Source organism: Eulemur rufifrons, chromosome 7, assembly GCF_041146395.1.
Source record: "Eulemur rufifrons isolate Redbay chromosome 7, OSU_ERuf_1, whole genome shotgun sequence".
NCBI lineage: Eukaryota > Metazoa > Chordata > Mammalia > Primates > Lemuridae > Eulemur > Eulemur rufifrons.
In genome coordinates, this window is record NC_090989.1 from 65,882,958 (window position 1) to 65,909,564 (window position 26,607).

General features: G+C 53.9%; 1 protein-coding gene across 8 annotated transcripts in view; it reads right to left on the minus strand.

The window, feature by feature from the left end:
* The window catches only part of MYLK (myosin light chain kinase), a 181,978-nt gene that overhangs the window by 63,933 nt on the left and 91,438 nt on the right, over nucleotides 1-26,607 (minus strand). For 7 of the 8 annotated variants that reach the window (XM_069475118.1, XM_069475122.1, XM_069475117.1 and 4 more), the window contains 6 exons: nucleotides 26,122-26,259; nucleotides 23,842-24,039; nucleotides 22,920-23,169; nucleotides 17,190-17,261; nucleotides 15,519-16,789; nucleotides 8,049-8,165 (listed from right to left, as the gene is read on the minus strand). In XM_069475118.1, coding sequence (XP_069331219.1) covers nucleotides 8,049-8,165; nucleotides 15,519-16,789; nucleotides 17,190-17,261; nucleotides 22,920-23,169; nucleotides 23,842-24,039; nucleotides 26,122-26,259 — 2,046 coding nt within the window. Of the gene's footprint in view, nucleotides 1-8,048; nucleotides 8,166-9,684; nucleotides 9,730-15,518; nucleotides 16,790-17,189; nucleotides 17,262-22,919; nucleotides 23,170-23,841; nucleotides 24,040-26,121; nucleotides 26,260-26,607 lie in introns of those variants that run through there. The other variant, XM_069475123.1, reaches the window with a different exon arrangement.

The following is a 26,607-nucleotide window of genomic DNA, read 5'->3' on the forward strand; positions in this document are numbered from 1 at the left end:
AACCCGCCCGCCCACTCCCCAGGAGCCGGGTAATCCAGGGACCGAGAGGCTCCTGGCAGCTCAGAGACAGGCCTAGGGGAGGGACATGGGGGTCAATGTCCCAGCCAAAGACAGAAGACACCACTGAGGGGCCAAGGCTGAGGAAACTCTTTTACGCAGCTCTGGATAACCCAGCCCCTCCAGTGCCTCCATCCCCACAGCGAGTTCCCCGACTCCCGCCACCTCCCAGAAGGGCAAAGGAGCCCCGTGGCGAGTAAGGGGTCCCTGCCATCCAGAGTGACACTGCCAAGCTCCTCAGGGGGCTGCCCACACCCTAGAGCACCAGTTTCACGTGGACAGGGAGGGGAGAGCAGAAAGCCCCATGAGGAGGGATGATTCCATTCTCTTACATGGGATGTTTTCCCCACGGATCCTGGTCACTCCCAGCCATAGAAAAGTCCTCTGGACATACTTATTTGTCAACTTCGGTGGTTCTCAGCCTCAGCTATACATTAGAAGCACCAGCACTGGGGTATCTCACCCCCCAGATCTTAGTCTAATTGGTCTGGGTTGGGGTCTGTGCAGCAATATCACCCAGAAGCCCCAGAGATGGTTCCCACGTGTTGCCAGCTGAACTCCCAGCCTGTCCTCGAGCTCTGTGTGACAGCACACGTGCAAGGGTGGCGGTGCGGGTGCAGGCGGGGCTGGCGGCTAGTCCGAGAGACAAGAAAACCTGGCAGTGCTTCCCCTTGACATTTGGGGTCCGGGTGCCAAACACCAGGGGCAAGGGGCCAGCATCAGCCTCCCTTGTCCTGGGCCCTCCCTTCTTCCGGTCGTCCAAGACCAGCACTTTTTTTTTTTTTTTTTTTGAGACAGGGTCTTGCTCTCACCTGGGCTAGAGTGCAGTGGTGTCGTAGCTCACAGCAATGTCAAACGCCTGGGCTCCAGCAATCGTCCTGCCTCAGCCTCCCAAGTAGCTGGGACTGCACTCCTGTACCACCACACCCAGCTAATTTTTTCTGGTGTTGTGTTTTTTTTTTTTTGGAGAGATAGGGTCTCACTCTTGCTCAGGCTGGTCTTGAACTCCTGGTCTCAAGTGATCCTCCTGCCTCAGCCTCCCAAAGTGGTAGGACTACAGGCATGAGCCACCCTACCTGGCCAAGGCCAGCACTCCTAACAGTCACTGATGACAATTTAGACAAAGGTACACCCAGAATGTTTTTTGTTTCTTTGGCCCTTTCTGAGGAAGAGGAGTAGAGGGCAGAGCATGTCCATAGTTCTGCATCCCTGGGCTTCAGCACTCTCCCCTTCAGTGAGTCCCAGGACGTAGAGAAGGGAGAAAAAGAAGGATCGGGGTTTTTTTTAACTGATGGGTAAACTTAGGTACAAGCAAGCAAAGGACGAGAGGCCCAGGTTTCCCGGGTTCCAGAAAGAAGGGCAGCAGGGACTGAGGTTCCTTCTCTGCTCGTGGGGGTATGTTGGGCTTCACTTCCAAGCATCACCACAGCAGGGACTGAGAGAGCTCTAGTTTTGGCTTTGTCATCAGCAATCTTGGGAACTCACGCAAATAACGTAAGCTGCCCTATATCTGTGTTTCCACATCTGTACGAAGGGAGTGACTCCTATTTTCTCTGCCCCACAGTGTCCTGAGGCTCAGAGGACAAAACGCCTACGGCAGTGCTTTGGAAAGCAGAAAATGGCCATTTACTTGTGAATTCACTTCTCCGGTTAACCACGTTCCCTCGCCTCCTGCATTGGTTTTGACACCGTCCGCCTTCAGAAGGCCCTGCCCACAGCCCCCACCTGGCTCTGCGTCTGTGCAGGCTCTGGGGCTTGGGGTTTTCACTGGACCTGCCAGCAGAGCGAGTCCGCTGTAGCTGACAGCTCTGAGCCTTGTTTTTAGAAGTTCCCTCCACCTTATCTTGCCATCTGGCCGTGAGGAAAGGGGCTCAAGTTTCCCTTTCAAACCAGGCACACCCCACACGCGGAGCCCCACAGGGCGGCCTGCCCGCTAGAGTGCCTGCGCTGTGGGGCCAGCACGCACCACTGCTGGCCCTGGGTGCTGGGCCACTAGACCTCCGTGAGAACCGCGGCAAGGAGGGGCTGGAAGGGCCGTGCGCTTAATCAAAACCAGCTTTGTGCTCACACGGCTGGCCAGGGGATAAAAATAATAGTAATATAAGTTTAAGAGCAGCTTGTATTTTCTGTCTATTTTAATCATTCTGTGATGAAATTGAACTCCATGTCTAGATCTGTGCTCCAGGCCTGAAGTCCTTTGCTGGCCTGGCTGTGCCCCTAAAGAAGCGTGGGGGAGGAAGATGGAGGTGTGGGGAAGTGGGGGGCCTCTACAGAGAGAGGAAAACTTGTCCTTATATGGACAGAGCCTCACCCCTTCCACTCCTGGGCTAGATCTGGACTCAAGCCCTCGGGGCAGCATTTTTTTTTTTGTCTCCCCCAGGAGGTTGGTTCCCTGAGCTCTGGCCCTGGGCAGGGGGAATGAGGTCTTGGGAAGCTTCTGGGAGGGGGTCCAGCTTCTAAGAGCGCCAGGAGGAGGCAGGGCAGCAGGGCTGGGCTCCAGCCTTCCCTAGGATGGCCCATTCCTCCTGGCTGTCCTCCGTGCCTGAGAGCAGACGCACGTCAGCCCAGCAAGGAGAGCGATTTCTAGTCAGGAGCCTTCAGCTCCTTTCTGGCTGTGCTGACAGGGGCGGCTCTGAGCCTGACCTTCCTCGCTAGGAAAGCGGAGCAGCAACACCTCAGCTGAAGAGTGCAGGAGAAGCAAATATGTCGTAAAGTGACAGCGGACTGTACCAAGTGCTTCAGATGCTCCTATCTGGATGAACCAAGCCACTGCCAGTACCTAAGTGTTTCTGACCTACAAAAACAGCAATTTTATTTAGTTCAACCTAACACCGATTAGCTGCCTGTGACGATTTAGACAATAGATGTGACTTAGGAGTACAGCAGAACCAGTGCCAACCAAAGAAGGCTGGGAGAGACCAGCTCACTGGCGACCAGAGGGGCCCAGTGGCCATGGTGGCCGCGGGCCTTGCTAGCTAGGGCCACCTTCGGCAGGTGACTCAGTCTCGGGATGCCACAGATGAGGCTGTTGTTACGATGAAGCCCCTGAAGCCCTCTGGTCAGGGACTAATGACCTCCACGTTGCCAAACCCAACGGCCGCGGCTCAGGCTCCTCTTCACTGCACAGTGGCACTCGGCGCCTGGTCTGCACCATTCGGCTTCTCAAAGTTCTCGCCACTGGGCTTCTGGATCCCACCCCCACCCCTGGATTTCCTCCCTTCTCACTGTGGCCATTCCCTCTCAGGCTCCTTTGCAGATCCCCGTCCTGCCCTGCCCCTCAACGTTGGACTCTGCCTCCCCCTCTTCCCGTCTCCACCATATATGCCCCCAGGGACCCATTCAACCCCCGGACATCACATGGCCTCTGTATGTGGATGGCTCCCAAATCCCATCTCCAGCCTTGACCTCCCTCCCCAACTCAGATTTATCCAAATATCTGCCCCCGTGACATGCCCACTTGGGGTGTCAAATGGGCACTTTCAACTTCACTGCAAGAGCTCCTGACTGTTCCCCCAATCCTCCCCGTTCTAATCTCAGTCACTGGTGTCTCCCCCATGAAAACTAAGAGTCACCTCTGACATCTCTCTCTCCATATCCAATTAATCAGCAAATCCTATCAGCTCTACATCAAAATAGACTATTAATGTCACTTCCTCTCTCTTCCCCCAATCTAAGCTGCCTTCGTCTCCTGCCTGGGCTACCGCAGCGACCTCCCACTGTTCTCCCTTTTACCCATCCTGAGTCTGCCCCCAACTCCAGACTTATCTGAATGCCTGCCTAAGCCACATGCCCACTTGGGGGGTAAATGGGCATCTTAAACTTCCACACGGACACCTGAGTGATCCTTTACAGATGTCCAGTGTTGTCCCATCACACTTAGAATAAAATCAGGTTTCCTTGTCACCACGAGTACTGCTCGGACCTGGCCCGTGTCCTCCTCAGCCTCATTTCCCACCTCCCTGGTCTCCCTCCTCACCCTGGAACACCTCAACCACGTCTCAGCAGCTCAGGGCTGTGCTCTCGCCGTCACCTGTCCCCTCTGCCTTCCCTCACTGCTCTTAGGTCTCTGTTCAAATGTCCCTTCACCAGAGAGGTCTCAGCAACCAGCCTCTCCCAAAACAGCATTCCTTCCCCTGGCACCCTGCTCTGCTTTCTTCACAGCATGTGACATTCCCTGTGACGTGCTATGCATCTGTATTATTGCCTCTCCCCACTAGAATGTAAAGTCCCGAGAGCAGGAGCTTTTTCTATTGTGTCTACTGCTGTTAACATAGCCCCTAGAGCAGTGCCTTGGCACAGAGTGGGCACTTAAATATTTGTTGAACAAATGAGTGATGGCCACCTGAGCACCCACTGGAATGTCCCCTCCTACCACAAGCATGCACAAGCCCCCATGGTCACAAAGCCCTGACCTCAGTAGTCGCTAAGGCTGGGTGCCTCGGCCAGGGTGGCTGGGGAGGGGAGGCCGGAGCAGGGAAGGGCTGGACAAGCCAGGGAGGGGCTAAGGTGCCTTCTGACTCCTATGATCGGATTCTGGCCTAAGAAGGGCTTTTTTTCCTCACCTCTCTTCTGGGTCTGAATGAGAGGAAATGGGTTACGCAGTCCCATGTGCGGGACTTCCCAGCGGGGAGGGCTGTTGCTAAGGGAGGTCTGGATGGGTCGGAGAAGAGCCTGCCGGGGTAACCCACCGCGCAGGGAGGCTGCGCCAGTCTTGGAAAGGTGCAGGGTTCAGAGTCAGACACACCTGAGTCCTCAGGGTAATTCACGTCCTATTTACCGTGCAGGGTGGGGCTCCAACTACTGCCTACTGTCTGCGTGACCCGGGAAGGCCGCTGACCCTCTCTGAGCCTTGGTTTGCTGATCGAGAAGGACACCCTGCCCAACTGTTGCATAAACTAAAAATGCAAAATGTAGAAGAGTCTCTGCCCATGGCAAGCACTGAAGGTCAGCTTTTCCTCCTCCTGGGCAAGTTTTCTGACAAGTTCTTACCTACTCTAGGCTTCAGCTCCCTTCTGTGTGGCGCAAGTTGACACTTGCTTTCTGCCGAGTTTAGAAAGAAGGGTGGCATGACCATAACCATAAAAGTGCACAAAATGCCTTTTCTTAGGAAAAAGACCCAAAGAGCATGATTAAACAGTGAGATATGCTGTATCATAAAGGTTACTTTCCCTATCTTTACTATGAGGGAAACAGTGGTGTGGCTGACACGGAACAGCCAATGAGCCCTATTCGCGTCATTTTTATGAGGTCTTGAAATGAATCAGTACGTTGGCCTCAGATGTATGGTCTCAACAGTGTTTGGCACAGGCTGAGTGGGTGCGAGAGAGGGACGTTCAGGGCCAGGCCAGGCCCGTCAAGGGGCAGGGAAGCCTGCCTGAAGTAGCATCAGCTGCGGCCCCCACGCCCAGTGAAGGACCTCGCTGCCCCAGCCAGAGGTCGGGCAGGCAGCTGCGGTTGGGAGAGACCGGAAGACCCCTCATGATGACTGGGCTTGAAAATTCAGTCATGGTCACTCCTTAGGGCCACAAGTTCTTCAGTGTATTTTCATTCATGACTCCTTTTGAGAATTTGGTTAAAACTATGGATTGCTCTCTTCAGAAAGATGCTCCAATCCCCTCCCCCCCCCACACACACACACACAATTTTGTCTATATTTTCAAAGAATGCACAGACCCATCAGGCTCTCCAAGTCAAGTACTATACCTTGGGGAGCAGGGAGAGCTGAGGGGCTGAGGGGACCTCTGACCCAGCTGGGCAGAGCACCAGCCGAAAGGAGGCGAAAAGGTGCAAAATGGCGGTGGGGGGCAGTCGAGGAGACCCCAGTTCCTCACTGCTTGCCTAGATGTGGCTCTTGATGGAAAACTAGAGCTAAATGGGGCCGGAAACCCACCCGGCACATAGGACACTAACTTCTCCAGGTACAGTCACAGGGAACGGAGTGCGGGGGGAAGGGGCTGCCCTTTTTCTCCCTGAGAACCAAACCACACAAAACCCCGTGGACTGAGAGGCAGTCTGTTATCTCAGCTGGGTTCCCTCCTGCCACTTTTCCAGCTCTTCTTCCAAGACCCAGCTCCCAGTTTGCAGCCAGAGGCCAAAGCTTGCCTTTGAAGGAATTGGAGATAAATAATGATGGTCACCAAGATTAGTGGAGAGAGAGAGGGAATGTTCCAGCAGAACTTTGGGCAAACAAAGCCCCTTAAGTTGCAGAATGAATTCCCCAAACTTAAAAAAAAAAAAAAAAAAAAAATCCCCAAACATATCCTGTAGGGGAAAAGGAAATTTCATCTTGAAAACAAATCTGGAAAAGGTGCTGACATTTCACAGATAAGGAGAATGAATTGCTCTCCTGCCTTCTGCTGGCCGTGTAAACAGACCTACAGAGGCTGGGGGTTCGGAAAGCAGATAACCTCATTAGCTGGCTGGGCTGCCCTATGCGTGAGTCCCAAGGGCGGAGAGGGGCTGTTAGAAATAGGCTTCCAGGACAAGTTCCCAGAAATGCTATTTTTTAAAACTGTGGCACCTGTATAGAAAGAGCTGGGACTCTGAGCTGGGCAGGTGACAGCACAGGTGAGGAGAGACCCCACACGGAGTAATCAGCAGCAGGAGCCCCCGCCAGTGCTTTGAAACCTGTGTCACCGTCCCCCTCTGAGCTGACAGAAACTTGGGTCCATCAGATCTGCTTCCTCGGACTCAGAGCCCCTGTGGCCAGCACATTCACAGAACTCCAGGGAAACGCACACAATACTAGATGATTTCAGCTTAACTTTTGGCTACTAGCAATTTGATTTGTGCTGTAAATGTGTGTTTTTCAAAAGGACTTTTTAAGACTTCCCCCTCTCTCCCATTCATTATGTGCCATAGATCCCAGCTTTGTGATCAGGAAATTGGATTATAGAATCCAGAACGGGGACACAAAGATTCTACATTTTGTGCAATGGCAGCGAAACAGGTTAGGGTTTTAGAACTCAAGTGATCACTCGCAGGAGTCAGCAGAACAACAAAGCTATGCTTCAAGATGCCTTATTTGGACACTGGGTTTTGATATGTCACTGATGGTTATTAACCAGGCATTTCAAAGGCAAGACACTGTTTCCTCTGAACGACCTTTTTAGACATTTTCAGGCAAGCACCGAACACAAAGAAGGGACATTGGATCTTGCGTCCCGGGACGGGGTTCTGCCCCGGCTCAACCCTGGACGGGCCTGGGAGCCTTGGCAGGATGCTCTTCCTCTCCTGATGTCTGCAGTTTCCTCATCTGTAAGATGAGTCTAAACCACCACGAAGTTCATTCTACTTCTGAGGCCCCAGTTCTACACTCCTCAGAGAGGAGAGAAAAAGCCACAGATGCACTTCTTGCATTTCCTTAGGACAAACCCTAATTGTTCAGAGCTTGTTACTGCCCCTTCCCAGCATGGAGACCCCACTCAGACGTGGCAGGCCCGTGCTTTCTCCCACGTGTCTCCCCCACCTCTGCTATATTATTATCACCATTTGCTATTGGCAGAGGTGGCCCTGTCCTCTCTACCCAGAGACGCAGCCCCAACTCACCTCCTCGAGGACGTCTCCCCACATAGCCCCACTCTGCTCCCTCCTCCTCAGGTTCCAGGAACCAGGACCCAGGTCCCAGGCTGGGTCTGTCCTGCCAGCACTGATACTCTTGTGGCTTGTAAAATACTTTTAGTCATTTTCCTGTGGGTGTGTCTTCTCTCCTGCCCAGTGCCCCAGCTTCCCTGCTCAAAGGTTCTGGGTGTGGGGCTCAGAGCTTGGAGCAGGCAAGAAGGTGAGCAGCCCCTCCTCCTGGCCAGGGGCGGGGTGCAGGAAGAGCTGCCACTTTTCTTCCTGTTTTTCTGCACAGCATAGGCTGACATGCACAAGGAATGCCTCGGGTAGGGAGGGCAGTGTTGGGGGCAGTTCCATGCAGGTGTGTGGCAAGAGAGGGCTGAGAAGTGGGACCCTGTGTGTGGTGGTGGTGATGGGTGGGCACGACCTACCGTCCACAGTGACTTGGCAGGAGCACTCAGCCTGGCCGGCACCATTCTTGGCCACACACTTGTATAAGCCTCTGTCCTCGGGCAGCGCCTTCTCAATGGAGACGGAGCAGAGCGAGCCTGGGGGGAAAAGGAAGAACTGTTGAGTGGACCAGGTATGGCTCCAACACCTGCCCTGGCATCTGGAACATGGCAGGTGGCTGCTCCATAGGAGGCCCTGTGGGAATAAACCCTCTCTCCTCGCTGAAGCGCTGAAGCGAGGGCACTCTCTGCTGTCAACTCATGTCCACAGTAAGTGATCTCTAAATCCATTCCTCCTGGTACTCCCTCCCGCTCTCCAGAGAGTCGTCTTACGGGGACATAATGGAAGATTACAGAAGAAGAGAGAGAAACAGCCTCTGCCTTTGGAGAGCATCTAATACAACAGAAGGAGGTGGGCACAGGCCCCGCACTGGGGCGTCATCAACAGACAAAGGAGTCAGGCACAGGGTTACAGACCCACGTTAGGAACAGTGACAGGTGAGGGGCCCCGCCCAGCTGACAGCAGTGATGCTGGGAATGCACCTTGGAAAAGGGAGCTTTGAGCAAAAGAGGCAGGTGGAGGAGGGCAGGAGCCCTTGCCCAGGAGGGGCGCTGGCCTGTGTGAAGATCTGTTGGGGGAAGCAGCTGGCTACAGCCTGGGACGTGGGAGCTGACTTTTTAGGATAGTGTCTGAGCCAAAGATCGGTGGCCAGTGAGGGGCTCTGCGTTGGCAGAGGGGCACTTTGGGGCTGCCTCCCTTCAGTGCCAGGTCTTCGGGTTGCCTTGGAGAAGAGTGGGGACGGCCCTCTCCATGGACTCCCACCCGGGTCTACCCTCGCCCCCGGCACACCTCTTCTGGCTGGTTGGAGGGAGGAAGGAGGAGTCGGGGTGGGCACACACAGGAATTTGGGGTCTGGCTCTTGCCTGGCCCGGCTCTCCCATCCCAAGGCTGGCCACTGCTCCTCTGGGGGACCCCCTTGGGGAGTTTCCGTCATGGTGTGGGGAGAGGTCAGCTGAGGGCTGGGCCTGCTGGGCCAGGCAGAAGGGCAGGCAGCCCCCAGATCCTGCCTTCAGACGCAGACAAGCCAACAGCATGGCGTCCTGCCCAAAGCTGCCCTATTGTCAGGGCAGCAGCCGTCACAGAGGAGGAGGACAGAGCCAGGGCCATGTGTGTCCTGCTGCCTAAAGCCACAGGCCACTGTCACTGGGAGGGCAGAGCTGTGTGTGTCCTGGGGACAGGTGTGGGGCAGCATGACCAGAAGGGAGACCAACGGGCACTGTTCCCCAAAAGGCCTTCTGATCCTGAAAAGTGTGCAAACCTACCAGCACCACACCCACCAGCCCCATTAGATGAAGGCACAGACTTGACCAACCAAGGAAGTTCGGAAAGAGGAAGGATGACATCTGTTCTGCCTAGAGAGCCTCGCTAAGGCCAGAAGAGAAAGTAAAGGCGTGCTATTCCCCTTTAATCCTTGCCAGCTGCGAAACATTTCAAACAGAGACTCCTTCAGCCTACAGAACACCTGGGGTGGGATGGCTGCTCTGCGTCCCACCCTCAGCCTCCTACGCCCCTGCACGGACCCCACCCCTCAGGAAAGGCCTCACTCTGTTCTCTCACCAGGAAGGCAACAGGCCAGGGTCTCTCCCCATTGTGGCTGGGAGACCGAAATTGCAGAAACTGCAAGGGAAAGGATTTAGGCTCGATCTTTAGCAAGTCTGTCATGAGAGTGAGAACCGTAAGGCACAGAGACAGGGGAAGGACAACTATCTTCTAGAGAGAGAAGCTTCCACACGTCTGGGTGAGCAGGAGGATGCCGAGGTGACCTCTGGCCCCAACTTGAGGCTTAGAAGAAACTGACCCCATCTCGCAATGTTCCCCCAGCCTGGGTAGGGCTGAGGCTGGGGAGCAGACATCCCACCCCCAGCGCACTTCCTGTTCAAATCCAGGATTGTCTTTCAGTTTCAGTCCCTCAGCTGTCTTTAGCCTTGAACCAAACAACACAACCTGCAAAAACAGTAGACGGACTCCCAGGAGACTAGTGGAGCCTCCCCCCCCCACCCCCACCCTGGGCCCGGGGAAGGCAGGGAGCAGGCAGCTTTGCCCAGCCTCCCAGAGCCGGGACCCCTGGCCACGCGTGGGCTGGGAGGTGGGGGGCCCAGGCAGGCTCGGAGCCTTAGCTACCCCAGATGAAGAATCTGGTATTTCCTGTGGGACAGTTCATTCCTGACCTCCAGAAGAAAAACCGTTTCCCAGTGTTTTTTTTTTTTTTTTTGAGAAGCCTCAGCCTGATGGGGAATTTTGAGAGGGAGGTGAGGGGGATGGGAGCAGTCGAAGCAGGAATCCACTGCAGGGCGCCGAGCCCCTCACAGTGTGCAGCAAGTGCTCAGGGGTCTGAAGCCCCCCAGCCCTCCCCTTTCCTGAGTACATGGGAAGAGGGAGGAGGGCCTTGGGAAGGGAGGGAGGGAGGGGCTGGAGCCCCAAAGGCTCTGCTAGGGGCTGCCTCAGCCATCTGCGCCTCCCTGACCTGGCCCACCTGGCCAGTCCAGACCCATAGCACAACACAGCACGTCTCGGTCATCCCCTCAGGCACGGTGCCCTCCGTGTCCCCACTAAGTCCCCAGCCCTAGGTGGACCTCCTCTGTGCTCCCAGGTCACCCCAAGCTCACCCGTGTCAAAGCCTGGCCCACAGGGCCACCGCTGACTTCCACGCCTGCTGCCCCCCCAGCTCTCTGAGGGCAGTGACCATATCTGTCACCAGTGTTTGTCCTGAGCCGGGAACGCAGTCGCAGTAAAACAGAGCTGCCATTCTGAGAATGACAGAGCGTGTTTCTCTAGCAGATGATGTTGTAGGATCTACGTAAAAAAAGGTCATGAATACTTAATCAAATATAGCCTACTGTTGAAAAATATGGTTTTTTTTTTTTTTTTTTGAGACAGAGTCTCACTCTGTTGCCCGGGCTAGAGTGCCGTGGCGTCAGCCTGGCTCAGCAACCTCAAACTTCTGGGCTCAAGCGATCCTCCTGCCTCAGCCTCCCGGGTAGCGGGGACTACAGGCATGTGCCGCCATGCCCAGCTAATTTTTTTCTATATATATTTTAGTTGGCCAGATAATTTCTTTCTATTTTTAGTAGAGACGGGGTCTCGCTCTTGCTCAGGCTGGTCTCAAACTCCTGACCTTGAGCGATCCACCTGTCTCGGCCTCCCAGAGTGCTAGGATTACAGGCGTGAGCCACCGCGCCCGGCTGAAAAATATGGTTTCTGAAAGGAAAAAAAAATTCCTAATTCAGAGTTCTTCAGGTGGATTAAGTGTACAATGAAAAGGGCTAGAACACTGCCTTACTCGTAGTAGGTGCTGCATAAATCCACTTTTTGTAGGATTAACTTACATAGGCTTTGAAAAAGGCTTTGCAAGATTCCACCATGAAGGCAATTAAAAATGAATTATCTGTTGACATCAGCAACAAAAATGAATCCTCATTATTAGAGTGGGAGAAATGTTTTGCTGGGGAGGGGAGGCGCGGGGAAGCTTGGCCTGGAGACAGGAAATGAAGCGTAAAGATAAAAGCTCTTCTCAGAGTTGCTCAGGCCACCCGCCTCCCACCCCTCCACCGAGGTAGGTCCAGAAAGGGCTGGGGACAGACCTGGGAAGCCCAGGTGTCCGTCCCAGAGGGCAAGCCCAGCTGGTGGCACTCTGGACCCTATTGGCCCTGCAGCTCTGGGGGTGCAGGAGGAGAAAGGACACCTCCACCTGTCTGTCTCTCTCCAAGAATTAACTAACGGTCCACTCCCACCCATGGCTGTCACACCTCTTCTGCTCTCCTCGGCACTGCAGGAGGGAACTACATGGGGCGGATGGACTAGGCCGCAGGCCACAAGCCCCGTCCCAGCTACAGACATCAGAGAAGGCCCCACAGCCTGCGAACAGAGCGTCCTCCAGCAGTTGGGGAACAGTACACGTGCCGGTGGGGAAGGACGAAAGCGCAGAAGTCTCTTGTGGACAGAGGTGGGTGACAACAGTTTGGGAAGGCGTCCTGGAAGAAGTGAATCTTGACGATAGCAGAGCTGACAGGATGGGGATCAGTGCAGTGGAGCAGGAAGGGCTCCAAGTCAGGGAGGCGGGGCAGGAAGGGGCTGAGCTGAGCGTGAACAGCAGACCAGCAGGGCCAGTCCCTGGTCTTCCTCTACAAACCACTGGACCCACTGGCCTCCTTACGCCACCGACACCTCACTGTGCCCCCAGCTGCCCAGACACCCATGCGCAGTGGTCTTCCACCCTTCCCCTTTTAACCCACCCCCACCCCCACTGGGCCTTTCCAAGCCAGGCAGCAGGCTCTATACCTTCTGTCCTTGCTTCTTGATCTGATTATTTCTTCTTTGAGGCCATGGCTACTATGCTTGTCCACCTTTCTCCCTGACCTCTTCAGTGGGCTCTGAATTTGCTTTTTGGGCACAGAATCAATCAAAAGTCCTACAACCCAGGTTTGTTTACAGTGCTGCTCCTCACTCCAAAATCTTGCATGGCTCCCTATTGCCTTTAGACTCGAGTTCCTTGCCATGATCTGGGATGAAATTGGGGCCATGCCAGCCCCTCCAGCTCTGACTCGGCTGTGAGCAGGTCTGCCTGCCTGGAAAGCCTGTCCCCTCCAGCCTGCCGCAGGGCTCAGCCCGGGGCCTAGTGCCTTCGCACCAGCCTTCACACCAGCCTTTCCCTGTGGCCCAGCACTCAGCTCCCTCTCCTGCCTGCTAGCAGCTCCTCCTCACACGCTCACAGGCACTTGTCAGCACGTGGCTGCAACAGTTTTAGCACTACAGGGACCTGCGGAAGTGGAGCTGCTAGACAAGGCCTGAAGATAAGCTTTCTCCTTAACAAAACACCTGGCTCTGGAAGACTTGAAAATGAAGGGACAGAAGGTGGAGCTGATATTTGAGACATGTTACTTTCCCCTACTGTAGCAACACAGGCCCATCTCAAGGTCTGCTTTCTCCACGCAGGGAAAACACTAGAAACTTGGAAAGCCCAGGGGCACCATCAGTCTTTGAACCTTCTGGCCACTGTTAATAATGTTGAGGAGTAATAGCCATTAGCATTTTCTCTTGATAAGTTCTCAGCTGCCACCAGGATTCTGACAAACTCGTAGGAATTTACTAAGAGGTCATATAGTGTAGTGGTCTACGCACAGTACTTGACTACTTGAGTTCAAATCCCAGCTCTGTTACTTATGAGCTGTGCAACCCTGGGCAAGGTACTTAACTTCTCTGTGACATGGACATTAAAGTGGTCGTTGTGAGGATTAAATGAATGAAAATGTAAGATGCCTAGGATAGCATCTGGCACATAATATTCAAATGATGCAAGCTATTCTTATTTTCAAACAAAATTTTAAAATATTTAGAATATTTTTTTACAGTTTGATTTGGGGCTTTCTCTGTAATCCCCTCCTGCCCCCTCCTATTATCTCCACCCTCTCCTGGTGCTGGCCCTGCACCTAAGCTACTCCCTTTGGGACAGTTTCCGAGAGAGGCAATGCTGGAGTGGCTGGGGTCTCTGCCCTCTTTACTTCTCAGGGACTCACAGATAAAACATATTCCAGGCACTCTGGCCAAGAGAAGCCAGTGCCAATGGCTCAGGAGGGTTTATAAGATCAGGACTGGGTCGCCTTACATGGCTTAGTTGAGTGGACTGTTTATAAGTGGCCATTGGTGGCTATGGGTTTAAATCCCATGCAGGCCTCAGAGGAGCTGCCTTGGGTCCCATCCTAGCTGCCGGAGCCTCAGTTTCCCTGAGGTTGGAGCAGCCAGGGACCTCACGTTGTGCAGGCCTGTGTGACTGCACATGTCCCGAGGATGTGGCCACCCACCCTCATCCTGCCCGGAGAGAGCACTGCAGGGTAACCTGAGAAACGCTCCCAGCAAGAGCTTTCCAAGTGGGAGTGCCCCACAGGGGCGAGGGGAGGCATCCACTCCCCTGGAGCTCTCGCCCCAGCCTGGCTGTCCCCACGCCCACCTGTGTGTGGGCCTTGGGGAGGCCAAACCAACAGGGGCAGGTTTGGCCTCCCCAGGGACAGATGAGAGGGCTTCTGGAGGACCCTGCCAATCTGGGGACATGCACATGAAAAAGATACTGTGTCAACACATTAGTGGAAAACAACACGTTTTTCTCCCTGCTGGCCAATTTCCCCTTCACTCCTTTAGCACATAGACTCAACATGCTCAGCTCTTCCAGATTTGCTGTCCGAGATGCAGAGAGGAGAGAGGAACCTCACTGGGAGCCGAGAGAGATACCACTGTCTACAAATGCTTCGTTCCAGTTGTTAAGGGGCAGGCAGGCAGCAGAGGAAGGTGAGGGAGGGGGTGGGGAGGGCGCAGCTGGAGCATGGTGCAGCAACAGGATAGCGAGGGGAGTGAGAACAGCGTTTCCGATATCTCAGCTGACCTGGACTTGACAGGACCTGTCCAATCTGGCCTCTGCTGTGGCTGCCCTCTGCCCCTCAAGGGTGAAATGTCACCTCCCAGGGAGTTTCTCTGGACCCTGCCCTGGCCAGTGCCACCAGCATCAGCCTGCAGAACTCCATTCTGTGCTAGTGGCAACCCATCCCTCTGCTGGCCACCAGAGTGAGGTGTGGACATCTGCCAGCCTCGGGACTCCCCCACCCCCCACCCCTGGCTTGGGATTTACAAAAGCACTCCAAACAAAATTGAGGGTCCAGGGAAAATACTCCTCTCACCCCCGTCTCTTCTCCAGGTATAAACCAGCCATCTGAAAACTCCAGACCCCTAAAGGCCACAGATGGCAGGATTTGGGCCCCCCTCCTCTCCCCACCACCCAAGAATGTGAAATACCAGCAAACAAAAGTCTCATCCAAATTAGGAAGCGAGCAGCCCTGTCTGCCCGGGAGTGTGTGCTGTAGGGGCTGTCTGGGGTTTTGGCCTCCCCTACAGGCCCCTGCAAACCCACAGTACTACCAAGACTCAAGCCATTGTTGACCCCACCTCAAAGCTCCGTGCCCTCCTATCGCTGCACACCCTTCCCAAACCTGAGGTGCTGCTGCCAACCAGCTCTTCCCTCGGAGCCCCTCACTGGCTCTGACCTCGGCGCCCCCCATCTCCAAGCCTGCGAACCGAGCCCTCTCTGTGCGGAGTTGCTGAGCATTGGCTCAGGCCCAGGTGTACCTTGGGGAGCCACACAGGTGTGGGTGCATGAAAGGGCTCTGCCAGACAGACACCAAGACATGGGCATGTGCCCTGGGACCAGAATCCCAGCCGTCACCCCCAGCAACATGGCATGTCCCCAAGGCCCCTGAGCAGGAGACCTGTCCTGTGAGTGAGGGACCAGGGCCGGGCATTCCAACCAAGGCTATGGGCTATAAGCAGCGATCAAGACCAAGGTTCCGGGAGCTGACAGTGGGCCTAGAACAGGGTCCCCTTCTTCCCCGACCCCCACCCTCATTTACCTTCTTGGGAGAGGATGATGAACTTGGTGGTCTTGAGGGTCTTTCCATTCAGCGTCCAGGTGACAGTGGCCGGAGGGTCAGAGGACACCTGGCACTGGAGTAGCAGCTTCTCACCCTCTGCCACACGAACATCTTGTAACTTCTCCTTGAAGGTTGGGGCTGTCCCTTGGCTCTCCGATCTTTTTTCATTATCTGTGGCCCCCACTTGCCCTCTTTTGCAGTTCACATCATTCTTAACCTCCTTGAGTTCTTCTTTCCCAGCCAATTTCAGGGTCTCTACAGGCTTGGCATTGCCCATGGGTTTCAGGGTCTCTGCAGGCTTGGCGTTGCCCGTGGGTTTCAGGGTCTCTGCAGGCTTGGCGTTGCCCACGGGTTTCAGGGTCTCTGCAGGCTTGGCATTGCCCACGGGTTTCAGGAACTCGGCAGGCTTGGTGTTGCCCACAGGTTTCAGGGTCTCTGCGGGCTTGGCATTACCCATGGGTTTTGGGATCTCGGCAGGCTTGGCGTTGCCCATGGGCTTCGGGGTCTCAGCAGGCTTGGCATTGCCCATGGGTTTCAGGGTCTCAGCAGGCTTGGTGGTGCCCATGGGTTTCGGGGTCTCTGCAGGCTTGGTGTTGCCCACGGGTTTCAGGGTCTCAGCAGGCTTGGCATTGCCCATGGGTTTCAAGGACCCTGACGGCTGTGCATTGATCACAGGCTTGGAACTTTCCACTGCCTTGGCATTCAAGGCCTCAGTGCTGCTGCTACCATTTTCTGCTGGTAATTTCTTCTTGCTGCCTAGCACTGAGCGAAAATCTGGGGTAGCAGGTTTTTGAGGTGGCACTTTCTCAGGCACTGGGGTCTTGGGAGTCCCTTTCTTGGCCAGGACAGAGCGGAAGTCAACCTGCTGGGGGCTGTGTACCTTCCTCTCTTCCTCAGTCACAGTCTTTGGCTTTACTTGCCGCTGCAGGTTGGCGCGGAAATCCATCTGCTCAGCTGGGATCTCCTTCAAATCTTCTTCTGACACGGTCTTGGTACTCACCTTCTTCCCCAGGAGGTCGCGGAAGTCCAGCTGCTCTACCTCCTGCTGGCGGATGGCCTCCTCGGTGTGCTGCCTGGTCTCCACGCGCCTCTTCAACACTCCCCGCACGTCCTCACCGTCTTCCTCCTCTGGCCAACCCTGCCCTCTTGCCAGCCAGCCGGACCTCAGGGTCCCATAGTGGTCCCCACTGCCACCATCAGCACCAGCTTCTCCACCACAGAGGCCCTCACAGCTGGCAGGCTCCCTCCCCCTGCAAGCAGTGAAGGGAAAAGGGAAAGTAGCAGGAGGAAAGGGGCTGGGTAAGAAAGAACGTCAGGGGAGAGCAAATCCCCGAGGGCGGAGGGCAGAGAGGAGGGGCGAGGGAGGGGGCTGGCCAGGCTGTGTTTATAGAAGGGAACATTGGTGAGAGGCGCTCACTCGCCTAGTTGGTTTATTACATCGGTAATGACTTCAGTAGCCTTATAAGGGTGTGTGCAAAAAAAAGAAAAATCACCCCCTCCTTTCCCCTCCTCTCCCTCCCTCATTCCCCTTCCAATCTCTCCCTTTTGGCTTTGGCAGCCTCTGCTGGAGGATACAAACACTCTGGGGCTGCTGGGCTGGGGCTGGGGCAGGGGGAGGTGCCTGTTGGGGCAGCTCCTGGGGGCACTCACCGTGGGGGGACTCTGGCAGGACTGCTCTGTAGCATCAGTGACACCTGGCAGCTGCATTCGCCAACGCGGTTCCTGAGGAATGCCAAAGATCAGTGAAGATCAAGAGGCTGTCTGGGCAAAGGGCCTGCTCGACGTGGACTTGGCCACAGGCTCCTGGCCACCAGGGAAGATGGAAGTCACCAGCTTAGCCGTGACGTCCACCCAGAGTTAGGTTTAGGGCAGGGCCCTCTCATCCTGTGGTCACCCTTTATTTTCCCAGCTCTTGTTTAAAAAGAAGAAAAGGGAATCTCTGGACAAAAGCTAAGACAGGCATCTAAAAAGTAGGAGTACTTTTCTGTAAGTGTATTATATAACACAATCAGTCAATCATTCAATCAATACGAGGAGAAGAATAAAGGCTAACCCTGCCGGGTCTGCAGTCAGGCCTGGGTAGCCTGCCCAGTGACCTTGACTCTGACCTGCTGCTCCCTTAACACACAGGTGGGCACTTCCCCATGACTGCTGAGGAATACCGCACCCCCAGCCTCCACTTACTGGCAATGCCCCTGGATCAGAATTTTGTGTGTTAAAACCCTAACAAGTGTTTCCCTACGTGAGTGGCCCTTTCTCTTCTTCCTTCAGGTGGGGAGGGCTCTGGATCTTCATGTCCATAGGACTGGCCTCCCAGAGGTGGTGCAAGCCGGTGACGCCCCCTCTGCGCGGGAGAGACTGGAAGGTTTACAGCCGACCAGCCCGCTAGCCCCGCAAGGCTGCCATCTGCTGGCCTTGCTGGGCTCTGACCAGCCGAGAAGGTTCTGCTCAGGCTGGGGTAGGAGTGGGACAGGCCTGAGAGCCAGAGGGGACTCTCAGTGGCCATAAGGACTGCGCTTATGCAGCACCCTCCAGCCTTCGTATGTCCACGCCTGTTGTTTTCCTTGTTCCCCACAAATGCCAGCGAGGTGGGGAGCACGGCCATGCCCCATTTAAAGATAAGGAAAGCAGCCTCAGCGGGTGGACCCTCGGGGGTCTCAACATCCCGCTCCCACTCATTGCCCGGTTTGCAGCTGTGTCACTAGCACTCAGCCCTGGCGGCAGATGTGCCAAGCTCTGCGACAGGTTCCTCACATGATCCATCTCCTTTTATCTCAGGATAGCTCTATAAAGTTGGAGTCAGCACTGTTTTTAAAAGGTAAGAAAAACGAGTTAATAAGTTTAAGTAATTTGCCTGAACTCACAGAGCTAACAGTGGGGAAAGAGGTTGGGACCTGGGTCTACCCGAATCTAAGACCTGTGACCTCTGCACCCTGTCCCACAGTGCTCATCAGAACAAACCTGCTCTGGGATCCATGTGTGTTTGTGTGTGTCTACGTGCATATGTATGTATCAACCATACATTTGGATACACACACACATATGGTGTCTCTCTGGCAGACACCTGTACCCGGAGGTCCGTGTTTGAGAATACATGTGTGTGCATGAGTCATCCCCACGTGGACAGATATCTGGGCATGTATTCATGTATGTTCTGCTGATGTGTGTGGGTGTCCACCTCACTCTGCCTGGCCTCCCTCCCAACGGGCCCATGGAGTGGCGTGTGATTCTCAGGGTGCCTGGTGGGTGCTGCTCACCCCTGGGCACTGGGGCCCATCTGAAGCAAGGAGAGGAGAATTTTGCTACCCTCCAACCCTCCTCTCACCTGCTGGGGCCCCCTTTTTCTTCCCTCTCCCCAGTGCCCTCACACTGTCACAGGCTGTGCCACTGCAGGCGCCTTCCTGGCTGCCTTAGCTCTTTTCCGCCTCTGTCTTCCTCGGCCAGCCAACCCACAGCCACCCTCTCCTGCTGCCCTTCTCAGTGCTCAGGCTCTCCGGGAGCACAGATTCAAGGTGCAGGGAGCCTCACGTCTGGAGAATGTCAGGGCCCAGGGTGCCCCTTTGCTCAAGAAACAGCAATGAGAAGCCGCATCAGTGTCAGGCCCTCAGAGGTCCTCAGAGCGCTCAGCATTCAGAAAGGCTTGTGGAATTTGGGTCAACTTGTAGAATAACCACTCAAAGGCATGCTGGGTCAAGGCCCAGACCCTGGCACCCTGCTTCTGCCAGGCTGCTGGCCAGTGTTAGGCCATTCCCTTCCCCTTTTCTTCCAAGCTTAATGTAGTGCCCAGGTTTGGCGTGGAGCAGGAAGACAAGATGCCCAAGGACTGCGTTTGCCCAACAGCCCTTTTCAACATCTCCTCAGCTGAGCTTCCTCCTGTCACAAGTAGAACACAGCCCAGATGCAAACAGCAGGAGCAGACACTGCCCAGACGGCCACGCTTTACCCCAGCCCGACCCTGCAGAGGCTCTGAATGGTGGGGCCCTGCCCCTGGGCTGGAGTGAGGCATCTCTCCACATGGGGGAAGCAGTAAGGGCTTCTGTCGTCCTCCATGACCTGTCCTCAAGGCGGGTCAGATCAGTCTCTCACGGCCTCTGCTCAATCCACTTGCAGGGCTCACCCTGTGGCACCTGGGCAGTCTTCCAGGGGTCCGAGGAAGGTGGAGAACTTGGGATCCCATGGCTGCACCACTAAGTGGATCATCCCTTGGTGGGGTGACCTAGGGGTAACTATTTCCACAGCCATAAACTTAAATCTCTGCTGGGCCTTTAAGGCAAATCATGGGTTCATGTGCAACCTACAGAGTTCAGAGGGATCTCTGCCTGGGACCCACGTGCCAGGTAATCTAACCAGCTGGAACAGTGTTTTGGAGCCATCTTTGACATTTGCACACACCCAGTTACAAAATTATGTCTGGCTGAGGAGAAGGCCCCATCCCGGGTGCTACCACGGAGAAAGAACATGGGCCATCACCTATATATTGCATCTTTCCCAAACTAACAGAGCCCGTTTGCTCCTGCTTCCCAAGCCCTGAATAAGAAGCCCACACTTCGGTTACAAAGCCTTGGATCCTGTCCCACTCGGAATCTTCTGTCTCTGGGGGGATCTTTATACGCAAAATTAGTTTAAAGAACTAATTTCCTGGCAAGTATCAATTTTTCAACCATTTCAGCTATAATTGGGAGCTGACTTTTTGACATTTGCCCTTTTGGTGCAGGAGACAAGAGCTAGGGAAAGGAAGGGAGATAGAAGCTAGCCACCTACACTTGCCTCACAACTTTAGCAGGGACAGACAGGACTTGCCCCCCCACCACCAGGCACACCTGACCCCCTGGCTTCCCTATAGCCACCCAGTCACCCCCCCAAAAAGGCACCCTGCCCCGGGTCTAGGGTCTGACTCCCGTCAGGATGAGAAAAGCGGCAGAAGCGAGGCCCCTCACAGCCTGGCACACACTCCCAGGAGGACTCTCCACTGACTTCCTCCTTCTCCACTGGGGACGAAGCCAAGGCCAGGACAACGGCCTCCCAAAGGAATAAAGAGGCTGGACTTCTGGGAGGAAATAGAGGCAAGAGCGCATGGGTGGGGACTCCGGCGTGGTTGACTTCCCAGGTCCTCCAAGTTCCCGTGCACTTGAGAGAAGCTTCTCCTGCTGGGCCGTAAGGAATGGAAGAGCCTCTGATTTAAGTCAGAAGATGGGGGTTTGAACTTGGGCTCTGCTCCTCGCCTTTGGGTGGCCATGAGCAAGTCCATGACCCTGAGACCTCAGTTTCCCCGGTTATTAAATGATGAGGCTAGATAACTTCTGACGTCCCTCCCAGCTGGGGCAGTCTAAGTTTTATGACTGTCCCCAACTGGCCCCAGACAGTCTGCCTGCTGGCCTCCCAGTGCAGCCCTCCTCTCTGTCCTGGCAAACTTCCCATAGCCCTTTGCTTTCTCTGCCCCTCCCCGACCCTTTCCTCTCAGCCTATTCAACAGCAAAGCCTGTTCTCACTCGCCGAGACTCAGCCTTGCTTTTCTCCTCAAAACCCCACAGAAAACTCATCTCCTCTAGGATGTCTGGCTTGAGTAACGTGAGCATTGCCTCACAGTACTACTCCTTCTAAACCAACAAGCTCATTGGAAAGTATTTTTACGCATCATCAGTTTGCATTCTTTGTACCGGCCTAGGGAACAAGAGTGTCCCCTCTCCCCATTTTGGAGGCAGATTTGCCTTCCTGGTAACACTAGCTCAGGCATCAGGCAAAGGCAGGTGCTGTGTTCTAAACATACTGTTGATGGTAGTGGGAGACCAGCAGCCTGCTCCATCCCATCAGCTGACCTCAGGCATGTCATTGAGCTCAGGTGAGACTTGTCGAGCCTTGTCCAGCTCAGGAGAACTTCCTAACAGACCCAACGACTCCTAAGAAATAATAAATGGCTTTTTAAAAACTGGCTATATTAAAAATGCCACTAAGTCTTGGGGTGGTTTGTTATACAGAAAAAGCTAACTGACACATGTATAAAGCACATACCCAGAAAGGACCCAAGGGGATGGGATATATACTGGGTTTGCAATTATTGTAGGCACAACGCTCCATCACAGCAATAGCCTTGGCGTTTGGCTAAAGAGCCTGTTTGTAGCTCAGAGTCATAAACCTAATGGGCTCAGTAGTGGGAAGTGACCAAGTCCTGGAGAGAAAGCCCGTTGCAGAGTGGCCAGGCACCCAAGCCAGGGCAGGTCTATTCATCCTCAGCAGGTGGCACAAATTCCTACTTGTAGGTCAGAGGTAGACAAGAGCTTTTCTTCAGTGTTTATTCCAACCCCAGGACTAAGGGCAGGCATTCTATCTCCATCAATCCAGGGCTGGCATAGAAGTTTAAGAGTTGGAGCATTTTAAAGGACATTTCTGAATCACATTCATTTACAAAATAGCTACCAAATGCTAACTATGGGCCAGGCACTGTTCCAGGCCTGGGAGCATAGCAGTGTGCTTTGTGGAGCTGACCTTCCTGTGTAACCTAGCAAGACCTTGAAAAGCTGAGAAAAGAGGAATGGAGAAAGTTAACCTCCCTGTGGTGGTCTTAAAATGTCTGCAAATTATCTGACACTCCTCCCTCCAAAGGTGGAAAGTAATTCCCCTCCCCTTGAGCATGGGCTGTATGGAGTGACTCACTTCTAACAAATAGGAAGTTGGAATTGATGACAGGTGACTTCCAAGGGTAAGTCATAAGAGACGCTGCAGGCTCCAACTTGTGCTCTCCAACTAGCTGTGGGGAACCCAGCTGCCATGTTATGAGGACACTCAAGCAGCCCCGTGGAGGAGCCCCCAAGGCGAGGAGCTGAGGCCTCCTGACAACAGGCATGTGAATGAGCCACCCCGGAAACGGCTCCTCCAGTGTCAGCCAAGCCTTCCGAGACTGCAGCCCCTGCTGACACCTTGACCTCAACTTCAAAATCATCCAGCTAAGCTGCTTCCAAATTCCCAGCCCACAGAAACTGTGAGATAATAAATATTTGTTGTTTCAAGCTGCTAAGTGTTGGGGTAATTTGTTACAGAGCAATAGATACTGAATGCATTCCCTCTATCTTCCTGCTTTTCCCACTTTAATCCATTCCCCCCTCCTTCATATTTTCCACACACCACACATTGGGGGAGAAAAATCCAGGATATAATAAGACTGAAGATTCGGGGAAACTGAGCTCAGAAGGGAAGGTTTCAAGGCACATCTGCTACAGAAGAGGAAGAAACCAGCTGTCAGCAGCACGGGGCCTGCACCTGCTTTACTCTAAGTCCAAGCCCCACACCAGTCTGTGTGCCCTCTGGCTTCCCAGACCCAGGTTAGGGGCTCTAGGAACTTGGGGCTGAGGGAGTAAGGGAGGCTGGCGGGCCATGCAGACTCACTTGAGCAGGATCTCATACTGGCCGGCGTGCCAGGGCTGCACATTCCTTAGAACCAGGGTGAACACGTCCTCATTCTGCAGCACCTCGAAGGGGCCAGTGTCTCTGGAGAGGGCTTTGCCATCTCGGAGCCAGTGCACAGTAGGAAAGGGGTCACCAGCTATGGCGCAGGAGATGAGGACACTCTGGCCCAGGGAGGCTGTCACCGAGCGAGGCTTGCTGATGAACCAGGGCTGGGTGCCATCGTGAGGCTCTGGAAGTTGGCAAAGGACAAAGCTAGAGCGGGAGGCCCCTCAGCAGACAGCATCCACTCCACTCCCCATGGTGTGAAGGGTGGGAAGCCAGCGGGTCACCCAAGTAACAGCTTGTCCAGAAATCACTTTGATTGGATATATACATGCAGCACATCCTTCTTGTTGCAAATCTGTCTTGGTTACATTCTCAGAGGACAATATTAACAGGAATTTGTATATGCAAAGCAAGGGGAGATCGTGCAGAGGGCACTGGGCTGGGTGCTAATGATCTGCATCAGGTGCATATGATTAAGAGTTGTCACTTGCTTTACGTGTGCTTAACTTGCCTCTCAAACACAAGTACTCTGATGACAAGGACCATGACAAGCCCACAACTCACCTCAAAAGCTGTCACTGCCAAACTGTTAAGTGTATTGTTTAGCACGCATGCAGCTTGTCACCAGTAACCCAGACAGGACAGGGACTTCAGAAAGCTGAGAAGGGCAGCCCCACCTGGCCAGAGTTTGAGATATAGAATAGGGGGCTGACCTCTGGGCTGGGATGGGGCCCAGGGAGCAGAGGGTCTACAGTGGAAGCAAAGCAGGCTCACATGGTTTCCTCACCTCCATGTCACTTTTGGAGAGGCCAGGGCAAGGCTCCCTCCCCACCCGCTCCTCGTGGGTCAGCCTCACCTTGCACCGTGAGCACGGCCTGGGTGCGGACCTCTCCGGCGCTGTTCCAGGCCTCGCAGGTGTACGTGCCTGTGTCCTCCGGGAACACCTCCTGGATACAAAGGCTGTGCAGAGTGCCTCTCTGCTCAAAGTGGAAGTCCTCTGACTCCTGGATCTCATTCCCGTTGTGAAGCCAGATGACCTCAGGGGGCGGATTCCCTACACCAGGAAGAGGGCAGGAGGACTGTTCAGGGAGGTCCTTCCCTGGCCCTGCGGCAGCTCTGCACTTATTACTGTAATAGTGTATAAATGCTCCAACGAACTCTCTACACTTCAGTTTTCCCGTAAAGTAGGGATTCTAAAAGCATCTACCTTGTAGGTTTGTTGGGAGGACTAAATGAGTTAATCCAACCCCCTTAGCAGCCCATCAAGGCAGCAGATTAGAAGAGCCTCTGGCACAAAGGAAACACTCAATACTGTTCATCAGAATTATTTAACAACAGATTTGGAGGAACTAGAAAGAATTCAGATGGAAAAATATGATTTAAGAGATGAAGAAGAACACCCAGGAAGAATGGTTTTCAAAATTAGAATTCAAACTGCTTGATAACGCAAAGGGGTAACCAGATTACTGGGCTGTAACTGAACGTGTTTTCTGCTCTGTGTCGGCAATGGTAGCTTCATGGTAGCTCCCGTACAAATTTTCACCAGAAAGAGAGCTCCATTAGCGTTTCATTTTGCTACCACACAAATGTCACCCCAGGGTAAAGATGGGCACCAGCTTGCACAGGATTTCCAAATACGGCTCTTAGTGGACCACATTTTTAGGTTTTACTAGTCTATTTTTCTGGGCAATTTGCATGGATTTGCTGGGGCATAAGACAATGACCATCTGTAAGGGCTTCCTCTCATGGAAGAGCTGAGCCATTAGGCTCTGCTTCCAGGGAGCAAGACCCCTGGCGTGGGCTGCTGAGGCAGGTTGTGTGGCACCAGGCCCTGGGAGGCTCAAGAGAGAGCAGGCGGACATCTGTCTGCCATGGGTTAGATGTCACACACCTGGAGAACAGGTGCGGACTCAGCGCACAGCATGGTGAGTGTGGACAGGCCCTCTGCCTGGGACTGTCAGGGGATGGCCTCCAGCCTGCAGGAACAGACAGTCTACCCGAGCATCCCTAAAGAGGGGAGCCCCCAGGTTCTCACACAGCTCATCTTTATTGCTTCTGCAATGTTAGGCAGGGACCAAGCCTAGGGGCAGAGAAGCTGGGTACTGGGTGGGGGAGAGGGGAAGGGACTGCAGGAAAACATGGCTAACACCCACAAAGAGCAGGAACTTGAGGTTTTGAGGCATACACACCTGTGGAGCTGCAACTTTGTTATAACACCTGTCAGTCATGCATATCAATCATCTGGTAACATCCCACACCTCCATCCCTCACCGCCCCGGACCAGGCCAATAAAAGGAAACCACCTGGGAGTCCTCAACGTCTTTCCCCACTCGTGGAGACTGACCCGTTCCTCTCTGAAATGTACTCTCACTTTGAATAGCTCCCTTCTTTCTGCAATGAAAGCTGTTTGTGTGGCATTGCTTCTTGTCTGTGGTCACTCTGTCACATCATCCTGCTTGTGAATTTTTCAAGCAAGGAGCCAAAGAACCAGGACAACAGTCTGCCAATAGGCCAGACCTGACATGCAACTCAAGAGGAACTAAAAACCTAGGAAAGTGACCTCCAGGCTGTCATAGGCTCTGATCAGTGGCAACAAACACTTATGCACTGATGGCAAAGTACAGCTGCCCCAGCCACGAGTGCGGTGCCAGGAGCTTCCCTGGGCTTCTCTTACTCACCTCTGGCAACGACATCTCAGACCATGAGGCTCATCACATGCTCTTGCTGCCCTGCCTCTGTTTTAGAAGGACCTCTGCCCCATCTTCTCACCTTAAAATTTGACTAGAGCAATTGAGATGATCTTCTGTGAGTTGGGAAGTTCTCACATAATTTGGTTTTGTACCAGTCTTCAGAACCTTCCAGCTACATTGGTCACATTTTGTTTTTAAATCAACCCCTCACCACTCTAACTATGGCTATCTTCTTCTCCTGGACCATGGAGCTCTGAATCCAGAAAATCTTACCCAGAGAAGGCAGAAAATAGAGGCCAAGGGTCTCTACTTCTTTGGATCTATTTCCTGATGGTCCCATCTGATTTTCTGATAGATCCATGATCTGAGGAGGCCCTCAGGGAGCAGTGCTCATTGTGACCATGCCCATTTTCACATCTGCCCCGGAGAGAGATGCACAGACAGACCTGACACCTGGACCGTCATGGTGACCTGGCTTCCATCCATGACTTTGAGATCAGAGAGGCCCTGCAGGAAGACAGGTGTGATGGGCCTGCTGGGAGCCACGGGCAGAAGGTATTCACTCTTCCTGTCACTCTTCTTTTCTGTGTGGTAGACAACAGAATGTGGGGTGAACATTCATTCATTCAACAAACACAGAATAAATGTCCACTTGGTACATGACTGTGCTGATGCTAAGGTTCCTACCAGAAGTTGACAGCTAACAGATAAAGAATGTTTGGAGGCCCTGGGGGTCATCAGGGATAAAATGTGCCGTTTCTCTGGTTGGCATGACAATACTCTTGGCTGATAACAGGGAACAAATAATGACTCTATAGAGCCACACCCAATCTAGGCCCTGGTTCCTCCAGAGAACTTCAAGGGGGGAAGCTAACAATTGGCATCTTATGAGATTTTTTTCTTAAATTATATTTACTTTTTTGGATAAGTGA